We start from the raw sequence: 13,835 nt of genomic DNA on the forward strand, positions 1-13,835 counted from the left end.
CTCTGGGCCTGGGCACTGTCCTTCAGCTCTTCAGCTCAAGGCTAGCACTCTATCTCTTGAGCCACAGCACCACTTCCGGCTTTTTTCTTTTTTCTTATGTGGTCCTGAGGAATCGAACCCAGGGCCTCATGCATGCAAAGCAAGCGCTCTACCTCTGAGCCACCTTCCCAGCTCCTCGAAGTCTTTAATGTGTCTCTCAACCAAATGTGTATGTGTTTTTTAGGCACAAGATACTTGAGATAGCAGCAGACATATTGATTAAAAAAGAGATACTGAGTGAAAACCAGGAGCTCGCAAATCAGGTGGTTGTACATTTGCTGCCGTTCATGGTCATTACGAATGAGGATTTGGCATCTGCTGAGATGAAAATTGCTATACATTTGTCCAAATCAGGAATTTGCTCTCTGCACCCTCTGTTAAAAGGGTGGAAAGAAGGTAAGAAATTCAGTTGTTGTTGAGAAAAAGAACATAGGACTTGAAGAAAGATAGGCACATTTAAAATGAGCCATCTTTGCTACTTGAAATTGTGTTTATTATATACCAGCACAATTCTTTCTTAATATTTGCTAAGATAAAAAGTATACCATGAAAAAGAAGCTGACTCACAAAATCAGAGTTAGATAAAAAGAAAAATTAGAAACCGTTGAAGAGAAATAGTGAAATTTTTATCTACCTTACAGTTTACACAGTTGCTTTTTTGATCATTAGTAATATAAGACCTTTCTCTATTCAAAATGTTTTACAGCTCTTGAAAATATGATTAAAATCACAAAGCCAGGAAAACGGATTGGCGTAGCAAACCAGAAGCTGATTTGGTTGTTGGCTTGCAATATAAGCTCTGGAGATCGTTCCTTGATGTTGAAGATGGTAGGTGTGTTTTCTGAGCCCCATGCCCCACGCCTGTTCTCCCCCACAGCTTTGCTTCTACCACCATCATCTTCTGTTTTCTTAGTTGTTTTTTTGCATCCCTATTACCCCCCCCCCCCCTCCACCCCCAGCCAGGGCCTTGAACTCAGGGCCTGGGTACTGTCCTTGAGCCTCTCTGTGCTCAAGGCAAGTGCTCTACCACTTGAGCCACAGCACCACTTCCAGCTTTTTCTGCTTATGTGGTACTGAGGAATTGAAGCCAGGGCTTCTTATGTGCTAAGAAAGCACTCTACCTCTAAGCCACAATCCCAGCCTCTTTTTTGGCGCTCTACTGCTTGAGCCACAGCTCCACTTCTGGTTTTCTAGTGGCTTATTAGAGATAAGAGTCTCACAGACTTTCCTTGCCCGGGCTGGCTTTGAACCATGATCCTCAGATTTCAGCCTCCTGAGTAGCTAGGATTACAGGCGTGAGCCACCAGTACCCGGCTACTGTGTGTTTCTTTAAGCAATTAGAATGTTTAGCATAGTCTGCAGAATGTCTGAAGTATATATTTTTTTCATTGTGGTTCTTTAGTGACCTAGTGAGACTGATGTGTTATCCTCATTTCTTCCTTTTGTGTAAAGTATGAACATCTTTTTTGTTATTTTTATACTAGCAAAGTGTATTCTAAGAAAGGAGAAATTTAGCTGGGCGCTAGCTCATGCCTGTAATCCTAGCTACTCAGGAGGCTGAGATCTGAGGATTACGGTTCAAAGTCAACCTGGGCAGGAAAATCTGTGAGACTTTTATCTCCAGTAAACCACTCAGAAAGCAGGAAGTGGCGCTATGGCTCGAGTGGTAGAGCACTAGCCTTGAGCTGAAGAGCTGAGGGATAGCGCCCAAGACCAGAGTTTGAGCCCCTCAACTGACAAAAAAAAAAAAAAAGAAATTTGAGTCAAGTTCCAGTGGCTCATACCTGTAATCCTAGCCACTTGGTTGGCTGAGATCTGAAGATCATGGTTCGAAGCCAGCCAGGGCAAGAAAGTCCCTGAGAGTCTTATCTCTAATTAACCACCAGAAGTGAAGCTGTGGCTCAAAGTGGTAGAGCAAAAAAGCTCAGGGACAGTGCCCAGTCCGAGTTCAAGTCCCACAACCAAGAAAAAAAGAGGAACTTTTAAGTTTTTAAAAAAGTATCTATAAATAGTTGTACAGACATTCCAATTTAGCATCTCAGTTTCTGAGTGCAGTGCATCTTGACCAGTGTCACTCTTTCGTAAATAAGTGGTAAATGGTATTAGATATGGTAGGTATGTGATTTAAATACACTAACCTGTTGGCAAGTGCATTTAAGTACATTACAACTTGCTAAAATACTTTAACTTTCATGTGCACTAGTACTAGCACTTGAACTCAGAGCCTTGGGCTTGCTAGGCTGGTGCTCTATCAGTTGAGCCACCCATCCAGCCCTGAAAATACTTATATAATGAGAAATCAGTGCTATCTCCTTGAAGCCTTTGTACTTGTCATCTCACTCAGTGTGGGAGGCACACAGCACCCAGGTGGGCCTGAGGTTGAAGAGGTTGTCTGAAGAAAGTCAGGAGCTACCAGTAATGGAGTGTGTTTGTTTTTCAAGGTGGAGGAATTAATAAATGCTGCTGAAAAAGAATCAGTTACTGTGAAGCAGAAAGTGGCCTTTCATGTGATTGTGTCTGTGCTAGTCTCTTGCTGCTCATTTTTCAAAGAAACTCACTTTCCATTTGCAATAAGAGTCTTCAGCTTGTTGCAGAAGAAGATAAAGAAGTTGGAAAGCATCATTACCGCTGTGGTAAGGAAATAGGGTAGAATGCAGTGCTACCTGGGCCACGAACCCTAGCATGCTGAGAGCCAGAGGCTAAGCAGGGGCCTGCTGCCCAGTGCCAGGTGGGGTAAGAGGACTGAAGCAGAAGCCAAGGCTGGGCTGGGCCGGCTTCCCACTGTGGAGTGGGGTAGGGGGATGGAAGCGGAGACTGGGCTGGGGTGCTCGGTCTGTACACAGTTCAGTTCAGTTGTCGAATTTTGAGGCTGCCAGGTTTTCCAACTAATGGTTGACTCTCACCTATTTCTTTTATTGGGCAATTTGTCCAGGTTATACTTGACTGCTCCTGGAGACAGAACATTTACTTCCTGAATTAGTACTTGAACAAAACATTTTGTATTAGTATTTGGTTAAATTTGATATTATATATCTCTAAAGTAGTAAGCTATTAGATAGGGATCTCTTTCTTGTGCCTAGAATTGTGTGTGTCAGTATTGGGAAGGGACATGTTTCAGTTGTCTGTATTTGTATTTAACACCCATCGTGAGGTAACAGATTATTGTAGTATAAATTCTTACCATAGCAACTATTAGCTAAAATTACATAAATTTGAATAGAGTAAGGTTTTTCGGGGACAGATCATGGGTTTGAACTCAGGTACTCTAACACTTGAGCCACCCCAAGAGCGGTCTTCATAGTTTAAAAAAATGGCCTACGTGAGTCCTTCTTAATGTCCAATCTTTCCTTCCTTCCTCCCAAGTTTTAGCAAGGATGTGTGTTAGCACAGCGAGGTTAAAGTAGGGAGACTAGAAAAATGTTTTCTGTTCGCCATGAGAAAATTCGAGTTGAAGACTGTCTTGAAGTAAAGTGTTCTCAATGGTTAGAGTGGGATGGATTTGTGTTTTATATAAACAGACAATAGTTCTTTTGTGTGGCTTTGTTTTCGCTTCTTTCTGAGGCCCTGTTACAGCTGTAGAAACACAACTGAGGAAATAAAATACCAAATACCTAATACCCTTCCAAATACTATTGTATTATAAATCTACCTTTTGATCATTTTTCTTTGGTGAATTTATCATGCTCCTTCAGAGCAGCAATAAAAACATAAAGTGAGAGAAAGAAATCCCTTTTTTTTTTTTTGGTCGGTTGTGGGGCCTGAACTCTGGGCCTGGGCCCTGTCCCTCAGCTCAAGGTTAGCGCTCTACCATTTGAGCCACAGTATCACTTCCGGATTTTTCTGCTTATGTGCTGCTGAGGAATCGAACCCAGGCCTCATGCATGCAAGGCAAGCACTCTTACCACTGAGCCACCTTCCTAGCCCGAAAGAAATAGTTTTTAAAGTTCTCTTAGAAATCTAGTTCCTTCGATTTCTGTTTTGGAAAATGCCTGTTTAGTTCTGCTTAATGAGGAGGCCAGTTCTAGGGTTTGAACTAAGACCTCCTACTTGCTAGTCAGGTGCTCTTTCACTCCAACCACTCCTGCAGCCCTGCTTTTTGCTGATTATTTTGGGAAGGTAGTCTAGTGAACTTTTTCTGCTCAGGCTAGAATGGACTACAATCCTCTGGAGCCTCTAGAGGAAAAGGGATTGTGTGTGTGTGTGTGTGTGTGTGTGTGTGTGTGTGTGTAACTTAATCTGTGATTTATTTTATTTTATTTTATTTTTTGTGGGTCGTGGGGCTTGAACTCTGGGCCTGGGTTTTGTCCCTTAGCTATTCAGCTCAAGGCAAGTGCTCTGCCGCTTGAGCTACAATGCTACTTCCAGTTTTCTAGTGGTTTATTGGAGATAGGAGTCTCACGGTCTTTCCTGCCGGGGCTGGCCTTGAACTGCAATCCTCAGATCTCAGCCTCCTGAGTAGCTAGGATTACAGGCTTGAGTCACCAGCACCTGGCTAATCTGATTTTTATTATGAACAGGACAGCCAGACCCCTCTCTCTGCTAGCCTGTGTCTTGACTCAGCACAGTTTGCTTAGTACTCGGAAGACCTTAAATACATTGGTGGGGTCCACCTGCAGACCCCTGTTTCTGGGCCTTTTGCATATTGTTTCCTTTCTAACGGTCTCCTTTACTGTTGCAGGAAATCCCCCCGGAGTGGCACATGGAGCTGATGTTAGACAGAGTCTTGCCGGAGGAGCTGTGGGCCCACTATGTAGAGCAGCTGGGCAGTGCCCAGAGCATTGCTGTGGAAGACTCGGTTTTGCTTGTCTTTTCCCTGAAAGTTTTCATTTTTGCTGTGAAGGAGCCTAAATCTTTTCCTAAAGGTAAGGTGCTAGTCATGAGTCTTCAGGGGTCTTGAGTGAGCAGTTGCTGTGTTGTGCTGATGGTTTCTGCGTGATTGCTCCTTGTCCCACAGGTGCCACATGGTGGAACCCTGAGCGGCTGGACAAGGATGGGAAGTACTACCTGCACCTGCTGGTGGGGCTCTTTGAGCTCATCCTGCAGGGGACCGAGGCCCTTCATTTCAGAGTGCTGATGAAGCTTTTCATACAGGTACTCGGCCCCCTGTGCCCTCTTCCTTCCAACAGGACTCTAGCTCATCTCCTATAGGGATGCGAGGGGGTGTGGTCACGAGAAGCCAGGGGAGTGGTCCTCACTGAGCACGCTGTATTCCACACCACAGCACTCCGCATAACCACAGATTCCTTGCCCGACTTCACAGCCCAGTCTGTTTGGCTTTTTTTTGGACACTATGGACTGGGACTTGAGTTTATGAGGTAAACACTGAGCCAGTCGAGCCTCACACCCTGTCATTTTGCTTTCAGTTTTTTTCACATAGTCTCTTGTCTTTCCTTGGGCTGACCAGGAACTGCAGTCCTCCTTTCTCTACTTCCCAAGTTGCTGATATTACAGAGGGCCTGGGTGCTGTCCTGAGCTTTCGCTCAAGGCTAGCACTTTATTACTTTGACCCACAGCTCTACTTCTGTTTGTGTGGAGAATAGGAGATGAGAGTCTCATGGACTTTCTTGCCTGGCTTCAAACCATGGTCCTCTGATCTCAGCCTCCTCAGGAGAAACTAGGATTACAGTCGTGAGCCACCAGCACCCTGCTGAAGCACTTTCTTTTTTTTTGGTCATGGGGCTTGAACTTTGGGCTTGGGTGCTGTCCTTGCACTCTTCAGCTCAAGGCAAGCACTCTAACCTAACCACTTGAGCCAAGGCGACACTGCCGGTTTTCTAGTGGTTTAATAGAGATAAGAGTCTCACGGACTTTCTTGCCTGGGCTGGCTTTGAACCATGATCCTCGGATCTCAGCCTCCTGAATAGCTAGGATTACAGGCGTGAGCCACCGGTGCCCGGGTGAAGCACTTTCTTTTTTTTTTTTTTTTTGGTCCGGTCATGGGGCCTGAACTCTGGGCCTGGACGCTATCCCTCAGCTCTTCAGCTCAAAGCTAGCTCTCTACCACTTGAGCCCCAGCGCCACTTCCGGCTTTTTTTCTTTTTGCTTATGTGGTGCTGAGGAATCGAACCCAGGACCTCATGCATGCAAGGCAAGCACTCTACCACTGAACCACCTTCCCAGTCCCTGAAGCACTTTCTTAATGAAGCCTCTGAACCACTCTCCTCTTGGTTTCTACTTATTTACTGTTCTCATGTTTTTGTTCAGTGTTTGAAAGGCAAGGTTAGAGTGAGGCTTCTTTCTGTCAACCTTTGTTGACATCCTTCCTAACTGCTTAAAATTTCAGTGATTAGGGCTGGGAAGGTGGCTCAGTGGTAGAGTGCTTGCCTTGCAAGCCGGAGGCCCTGGGTTCGATTCCTCAGCACCACATAAGCAAAAAGAAAAAAGCCGGAAGTGGCACTGTGGCTCAAGTGATAGAGCGCTAGCCTTGAGCTGAAGAGCTGAGGGACAGCGCCCAGGCCCAGAGTTCAGGCCCCACGACCGGACCCAAAAAAAAAAAAAATTTCAGTGATTAGCAAGATGTAACATTGAATTATTAGTGTTTTATAATTGTACATTAGTTAAGAGAGGACTTGGCACCATCGTGCTGGAGTGAGCTCTCCATTCCACTTTCTTCTTCATCAGGTGCACCTAGGAGACGTCCTCCAGTTATTCAAATTCTTCTCTCTTTTGTGGACCTATCCCTCCAGCCTCGCTGATCCCCTGAGCTGCAGGGTGAAGTCAGCGCTGCACACGCAGGCCCTCTACATAGGCTCCGCAATGCTCTTTGCTCAGACGACACACTGCAGGCAGCAGCTCGCTTCCACCTCTTCGCCAGGTAGGGGATGTTCTCTGTAGACAGGGTTGTGGAGTGATTGGAAAATGAGTGTGTGCACTTCTCATATGCAGCTGTTCCCCTCTGAGCTCCAGCAGCTCGTCACTGCAGAGGCCAGATCCTGACCCAGTTCGGTGGTCAGCAGACTGTATGTTTAGAAAGCCTTCCTGGGTTTATCTATGTCAGGGAAGGCATCTGCAGGTTCATTGCTTTCTAATGAAATACCTGAAAAACAATTTCAAGTTTGTATGATTTATTTGTTGGTATTATCTTCAATTATCTAAAGGGTCCATTCAGCATAAACTAGTTACTGTTTTATAGAGCGTCATGCCAGCTTTGCAGTCTGATGAAGTTGGTGAGTGTGTATTGGGAGGGTGTTGACTTCTGGCTGCTGACAGATGGGTGAATCTGGCCGCTGGCCAGGACCGGGCTGAAGGTGGAAAGTCAGTGGGAGAAAGGGTCTGGCTAATGCCTCCCACCAGCATGACTGCTTCTGTATCGCAGAGTGGCAGTGGCCTCTGGGAAATTGGAAGATATTCTATACTTTTTTTTTGTTGTTCCCAAATCTGTGAAAGTGAAGGGAATTAGAGATATATTTTTTTTTTTTTTGGGTCCGGTCGTGGGGCCTGAACTCTGGGCCTGGGCGCTGTCCCTCAGCTCTTCAGCTCAAGGCTAGCGCTCTACCACTTGAGCCACAGCGCCACTTCTGGCTTTTTTCTTTTTGCTTATGTGGTGCTGAGGAATCGAACCCAGGGCCTCATGCATGCAAGACAAGCGCTCTACCACTGAGCCACCTTCCCAGCCCCTGGAGATGTTCTTGAATCAATGTTGCTGACACACAAACGGACGCTTTTGTGTGCACATGCACAGGAATGGATCGTGGTGGGGGGAGGGGTCTGCTGCTGCCTCATTCTTCAGCCACCCAAACTTTCCCAGTGACATCCTGGTTTAGAAATGAGCAGTTTCTTTCTTTTTTTTCTTTTTTTCTGCCAGTCCTGGGGCTTGAGCTCTACCTGGGCACTGTCCCTGAACTCCTTTGGCTCAAGGCTAGCACTCTACCATTTGAGCCACAGCGCCACTTGTGGCTTTTATTGTTTATGTGGTACTGAGGAATCGAACTTAAGGCTTCATGCATGCTAGGCAAGCACTCTACCACTGAGCCACATTCCCAGACAAAATGAGCATTTTCCATTTACAAAAAACATACTGTTAAGGTGGCGTGTATTGGGAAACACAATTATCAGTTGGAAAACACTTCTGCATTCCCTTGAGATAGTGCAGTTGGTGCAGACAGTGTGTGAACCGGAGTGTGTGTGTGTGTGTGTGTGTGTGTGTGTGTGTGTGTGTGTGTGTGTGTGTGTGTGTGTGTGTGTGTGTGTGTGTGTGTGTGTGTGTAAGACTGCCAGAGAATAGATGACCATTTTTCCATAATGACAAATCATTAGGTAGTCGAAGTCTTCAGAAAGTTAGTTTGAGCCAGGCGCCAGTGGCTCACGCCTGTAATTCTAGCTACTCAGGAGGATGAGATGTGAGGATCAAGGTTCAAAGCCAGCCCAGGCAGGAAAAGTCCAGGAGCCTTTTTTTTTTTGTCAGTCATGGGGCTTGAACTCTGGGCCTCAGTGCTGTCCCTCAGCTCAAGGCAAGCACTCTACCACTTGAGCCACAGCGCCACTTCTAATTTTCTGGTGGTTTATTGAAGATAAGAGTCTCACGGACTTTTCCTGCCAGGGCCAGCTTTGAACTGCGATCCTCAAATCTTAGCTTCCTGAGTAGCTATGATTACAGGACTGAGCCACTGGCACTTGGCTTCCATGAGACTCTTATCTCCAATAAACCACTCAGAAAACTGGAAGTGGCATTGTAGCTCAAGTGGTAGAGTGCTAGCCTTGAGCTGAAGGCGCTCAGGACCAGAGTTCAAGCCCCAAGATGGACCAAAAAAAAGGGAGTTTCATTTTTAATATTTTTTTCGGTTCTAAGGATCAAACTTAGTACTCTGCACAAGTTAGGTAAGTACTTTACCACCAAGCTGCCCCTCCTCCTGGGGAGGTATGCCTTTGGTGCCACTTAAGTTTGATTGATTGTGGTGTGTATCTCCCCTTTGGTTTCAGTGGTGGTGTCTCTACTTGTAAACCTGAGCAGCCCCATCAAAGAGGTGCGGCGGGCTGCCCTTCAGTGTCTCCAGGCCCTCAGTGGACTGATGGCACCGTTTCAGCTGCTCATAGACCACTTGGTTCCCAAAGCAGAGGAGATCACCTCAGATCCCACCTATGTGGTTCAGGTAAACTACACAAGTCTGGCTATCTGTCTGTCTCAACACATGAACATTTACTTTACAGGGAATCTGACAGATTGCTTCTGAACTTAGAAACTGATGTCAGTAACTGTCTTTGCTCCATTTCTAATGGTTGCAATACCATGGCCAGCTTCTAGTAAGCTAGTTCTTGGGGAACTGATAGTATTCCCAGTTGGAACTTCATAGAGAATGAAAAGGTGTAAGGACATCACGTTGTCCTATATCTACTACATTGAACCTTCCCCCTTCATGAGCCCTTCATTACAGTTTTCTTTCTGGTATTCTAGGATCTGGCTACTCTGTTTGATGAACTACAGAGAGTAAAGAAACAGAAATCTCATCAAAAGTTGTCGGAAACTTTGAAAACCCTGCTTTACACTGTATATGAATGCCCATCGTATGTTGCAAAAGATTTGCTGAAAGTAATTCAGGACGTCAACAGTGAGGTATGTGTAATTAAGCGGACTGTCTGTGCCATGTGGTGTTCCTGAAAAGTTACTGTTACTGCACATGTGTGAGGAAGGCAATCACAGGAGTCACGTGTGTGCTCTCAGCACTGAGGTTGTCTTAATCTTTTGGGAGGAGGAAATGTGAGGTGGAGAAATGGATACTGGATACCAGAAATACGAATCTTCTTATATTTTAAAATGAAGTGTGCTAACCCTGTCTTATCATCAGCTTGATTTTTAATTGCTTTAAAAATCTACTGGAAGGGCTGGGAAGGTGGCTCAGTGGTAGAGCGCTTGCCTTGCATGCATGAGGCCCTGGGTTCGATTCCTCAGCACCACATAAGCAAAAAGAAAAAAGCCGGAAGTGGCGCTGTGGCTCAAGTGGTAGAGCGCTAGCCTTGAGCTGAAGAGCTGAGGGACAGCGCCCAGGCCCAGAGTTCAGGCCCCATGACCAGACCTTCCCCCCCCCCCCCCCCCAAAAAAAAAAAAAAAAGTCTACTGGAAGAACTCTTGGTTTGTGTCCATTTTCCAAATAAATCATGATTTGCACACACATAATTTGCATTCATGCTAATCATTCTAAATTGGAAACAGGGAGAAAAGCACAGTGTTTTAGCAAATGGTAAACTGTTGCTTAATTGGTAAACCATACTCGGTTTTTAGTTCTGTTCTTGAGTGTTGAGGAAGGCTCACACAGGCTCTCGGTCCTGTCTGAAGTGTTCAGCACTTTGAGTATCCCTGGGGACCTGTTCGGAGCCAGGGCAGGAAGGGGCAAGCACTATGAGAGTTGTACTACCTCCAGCCCACGCATCACCACAGGGGGCTTTTCCTCCCGGATAAGCCCCTAGTCTTCTAATAGGATGTCTCTGCAGAGTCAGCGAAAAATCAGCATTGTTGAGTGCAATCACTAATGAATCCCCTGTCGTAGATGGTGCTTTCCCAGCTGCTGCCCTTGGTGGAACGGTTACTAGAGAAGATAGAGAAGGACCCCACAGCCGTTCTGAAAGACGAGGTCACTGTCCTGCATCTTGCACTGGGGAAATACAATGAACACTCAGTTTCACTTTTACATAAGGACCCCAAGAGCTTAAATATGTTTATAAAAGCTGTGCACACAACAAAGGAACTCCACCCGGGAATGGCAACCGTTCAGATCACAGCTCTCGAAAAGGTCAGTGGCTTTCTTCAGAAATAACAGCTCCTTCAGATTTGTAATGGAAGGTGTGTGTGTGTGTGTGTGTGTGTGTGTGTGTGTGTGTGTGTGTGTGTGTGTGTGTGTGTGTGTGTGTGTGTGTGTGTGTGTGTGTGTGTGTGTGTGTGTGTAGCTCCTTCAGACAGTTAAGGATTTGTAATGGAAGGTGTGTGTGTGTGTGCACTGAGGCTTGGACTCAGGACCTCCCTTGAGCTCTTGCTTGGCGTTTTTACTCAATGCTGCCACTTTACCACTTAAGCTACATCTCTACTTTTAGGCTCTTTGGTGGTGGTTAATTGAAGAGTCTTGGGTTATCTGTCTAGGTTGGCTTCAAACTGCACTCCTCAGATCGCAGCCTTCTGAGTAGCTAGGATTACAGGTGTGAGCCACCAGCACCTAGCTGTAGGTTCTTAATGAACTAGATGCATTTTAAAGGCACCTGATGCATTTCACCTATTGTACAAGAAAGCTGAACATGAGTCATAAAAAAGTCCAAGCCAGAAGCCAGTGGCTCATGCTTGTAATCCTAGTTACTCAGGAGGCTGAGATCTAAGGATTGTGGTTCAAAGCCAGCCTGGGCAAGAAAAGTCCATGAGACTCCAGTAAATCACTCAGAAAACTGGAAGTGGCGCCGTGGCTCAAGTGGTAGATTGCTTGCCTTGAGCTGAAGAGCTGAGGGTCAGTGCCCAGGCCCAGAGTTCAAGCCCCACGACTGGCCAAAAAAAAAGTGCATTGTCATGACAAAATAAAGTGGGGAGCAGTTTTATGTTGTGAGAGAATACAATTATTGTTTTGCATTTCGAATCTTTGGAGCTCAGGCTTGTTGAGTTCACTTGGTCTTCTTCCATCCTCCAGATTACAAAGCCATTCTTTGCAGCTGTGTCAGATGGAAAGGTCCAGCAGAAACTCTTGTGCATGTTGTTTGACCTCCTGGTGAACTGCAAAAACACCTGCTGTGCTCAGACTGTGAGCAGTGTCTTTAAAGGGGTGAGTTGCAAACTTGGTGTCATTTGTTAATTTATCTCTTCCCAGTTAGTGCGGTGCCCTTTGAGAGGTCAGTTGTCACCATTAAAGAGACAGGGAAAAGCAGATCATAGATTTAATACCAAGGTCCATATCCATAAGATATGGATCTTACCCACATTGGTGTGATCTGCCTGGTCTATGTGAGTGAAAGGCTTCATGCTGGTGAGGAACCATCACTCTAGTAAGCAGCTCTGTGTTATTATAAAAGGAGAAATCAGGAAGCTGCTCATTGGTTGAAACCTAGCTAATATCACAATACCACCTGGCCATTCTGTTTTTTGAATTTATGAAAATACCCATGGTGAAGTCCTACTCTCTGGCTTTAGTAGCTTTCAAAATTTCATCCCATTTGATCAATTTTTTTTGCTGAAGTATTTTAAGGTAAATTTCAAGCATTAATTTACTAGTATTCCTATGTACATCAGTATGCCTTTTTTTTTTAAAGGACATTTTCTTAATATGTCTATACTACCATTGTTACACCAGAAAAATATTTAACAGTAATTCCTGTTAACATGTAATACTTTGGTCCACAATCATATTTTATGGCTGTCTTAAAATACTTTTTGAGATTCTTTTGAGTCAAAATGCAAGAATTGGCTGGGAATGTGGCCTAGTGGTAGAGTGCTTGCCTAGCATGCATGAAGCCTCACTGCCATATGCACAGAAAAAGCCGGAATTGGTGCTATGGTTCAAGTGGTAGAGTACTAGTCTTGAGCAAAAGACGCTCAGGGACAGTGCCCAGGCCCTGAGTTCAAGCCCCAGGATTGGCAAAAAAAAAAAAAAAAAAGCAAGCATTTAGTTGTGATATGTGAAACTTTCTAAAGAAAGAGCTTTTCCGATCCCATTCCGAATCTAGAGTGACTCTCAGGGTGAGCTGCATATGTGCACACCTTATCTTTCCCATTGACCGTATGAGTCTGGTTTAGCCCCTGGAAGTGGTGAGTGTGGAGGAGAGTTCTGAGTGACTGTGGTGATGAATATGGCCAGGCGCTGGGGCAGTATCATGCTCAGAGAAGCGCAGGGCTTCAGCTTTAGACTCAGGACACCCTAGAGAGGCAAGTGTGCAATTAAAAGTGAATCTCAAATTAGAAATAATGTTGACTAGTGCTAGGGAGGTTTTAGTTTAAGCCCCTCTCTTCTTTCTTGTTTTTTTGAAATTTTTTCTTGAGGTCTTTTTTAAGATAGTAGCATCAAAATTGTAGGACTGGGGGTAGACACAGACCCCCAAAGTCATTCAACTTCTCAGCTGAGAAAATTCTTATGGGATAGTTTGTTTTCAGTCTTAGTACTTCTAAAGAAATCTTGGTGAAAACTACAATCAAAGATTACACATATTTAACAGGCTTTGAGTGTCTTGTGGAGATGACTTAGTGCTGATTCAATTAAGGACTATCTTGGAACATTTAAGGGGTTCTGGGAAGGAAAGTGTCAGCCAAAATCCCTCCATCTTCCATCTCAGTAGCCAGCCAGCTGGAGGACATACATTATCAATGGCATTTGTCTTTGGCTGGTTCTAGTGTGGTGGCAGGACACAGGAGGAGACATAAATGCCTTTGTTATGTCTCTTTTGGTCACTGTTGATAACATCAGCCATTCTTTTTCAAATTTCAGATTTCCGTTAACTCTGAACAAATCAGAGTAGAGCTGGAGCCATCAGATAAAGCCAAATCCTTGGGCACCATCCAGCAAACAAGACGGCAGAAAATGCAGCAGAAGTAAGAGCTGTGACTGACTGCCTGGTGCATGCTTGTTCCGGGCTCTGATGTCGGGAACCATTTGATTCTTTTTTCTTTTTGTCTGTTGTGGAGCTTGAACTCTGGGCTTGGGTGCTGTCCCTGTGCTCTTCAGCTCAAGGCAAGCGCCACAGCGCCACTTCTGGTTTTTGAGTGGTTTATTGGAGATAAGAGTCTCAAGGACTTTCCTGCCCAGGCTGGCATTGAATCACAATCCTCAGATCTCAGCCTCCTGAGTAGCTAGGATTACAGGTGTGAGCCACCAGGGCCCGGCTACTTTTCTATTTTC

At 45.2% G+C, this 13,835-nt stretch overlaps 1 protein-coding gene across 1 annotated transcript in view; it reads left to right on the forward strand.

Annotated features, from left to right (window-relative positions):
* The window catches only part of Heatr1 (HEAT repeat containing 1), a 41,221-nt gene that overhangs the window by 11,945 nt on the left and 15,441 nt on the right, over positions 1 to 13,835 (forward strand). Inside the window, exons 15-25 of the mRNA XM_042686092.1 lie at positions 224 to 435; positions 746 to 867; positions 2,481 to 2,672; positions 4,718 to 4,901; positions 4,994 to 5,130; positions 6,661 to 6,853; positions 8,959 to 9,128; positions 9,431 to 9,589; positions 10,521 to 10,763; positions 11,640 to 11,771; positions 13,425 to 13,528. Coding sequence (XP_042542026.1) covers positions 224 to 435; positions 746 to 867; positions 2,481 to 2,672; positions 4,718 to 4,901; positions 4,994 to 5,130; positions 6,661 to 6,853; positions 8,959 to 9,128; positions 9,431 to 9,589; positions 10,521 to 10,763; positions 11,640 to 11,771; positions 13,425 to 13,528 — 1,848 coding nt within the window. The remainder of the gene's footprint in view (positions 1 to 223; positions 436 to 745; positions 868 to 2,480; positions 2,673 to 4,717; positions 4,902 to 4,993; positions 5,131 to 6,660; positions 6,854 to 8,958; positions 9,129 to 9,430; positions 9,590 to 10,520; positions 10,764 to 11,639; positions 11,772 to 13,424; positions 13,529 to 13,835) is intronic.

The sequence above is a fragment of the Dipodomys spectabilis genome, unplaced genomic scaffold (assembly GCF_019054845.1).
Source record: "Dipodomys spectabilis isolate Male_0828 unplaced genomic scaffold, ASM1905484v1 ptg000096l, whole genome shotgun sequence".
NCBI classification, from domain to species: domain Eukaryota; kingdom Metazoa; phylum Chordata; class Mammalia; order Rodentia; family Heteromyidae; genus Dipodomys; species Dipodomys spectabilis.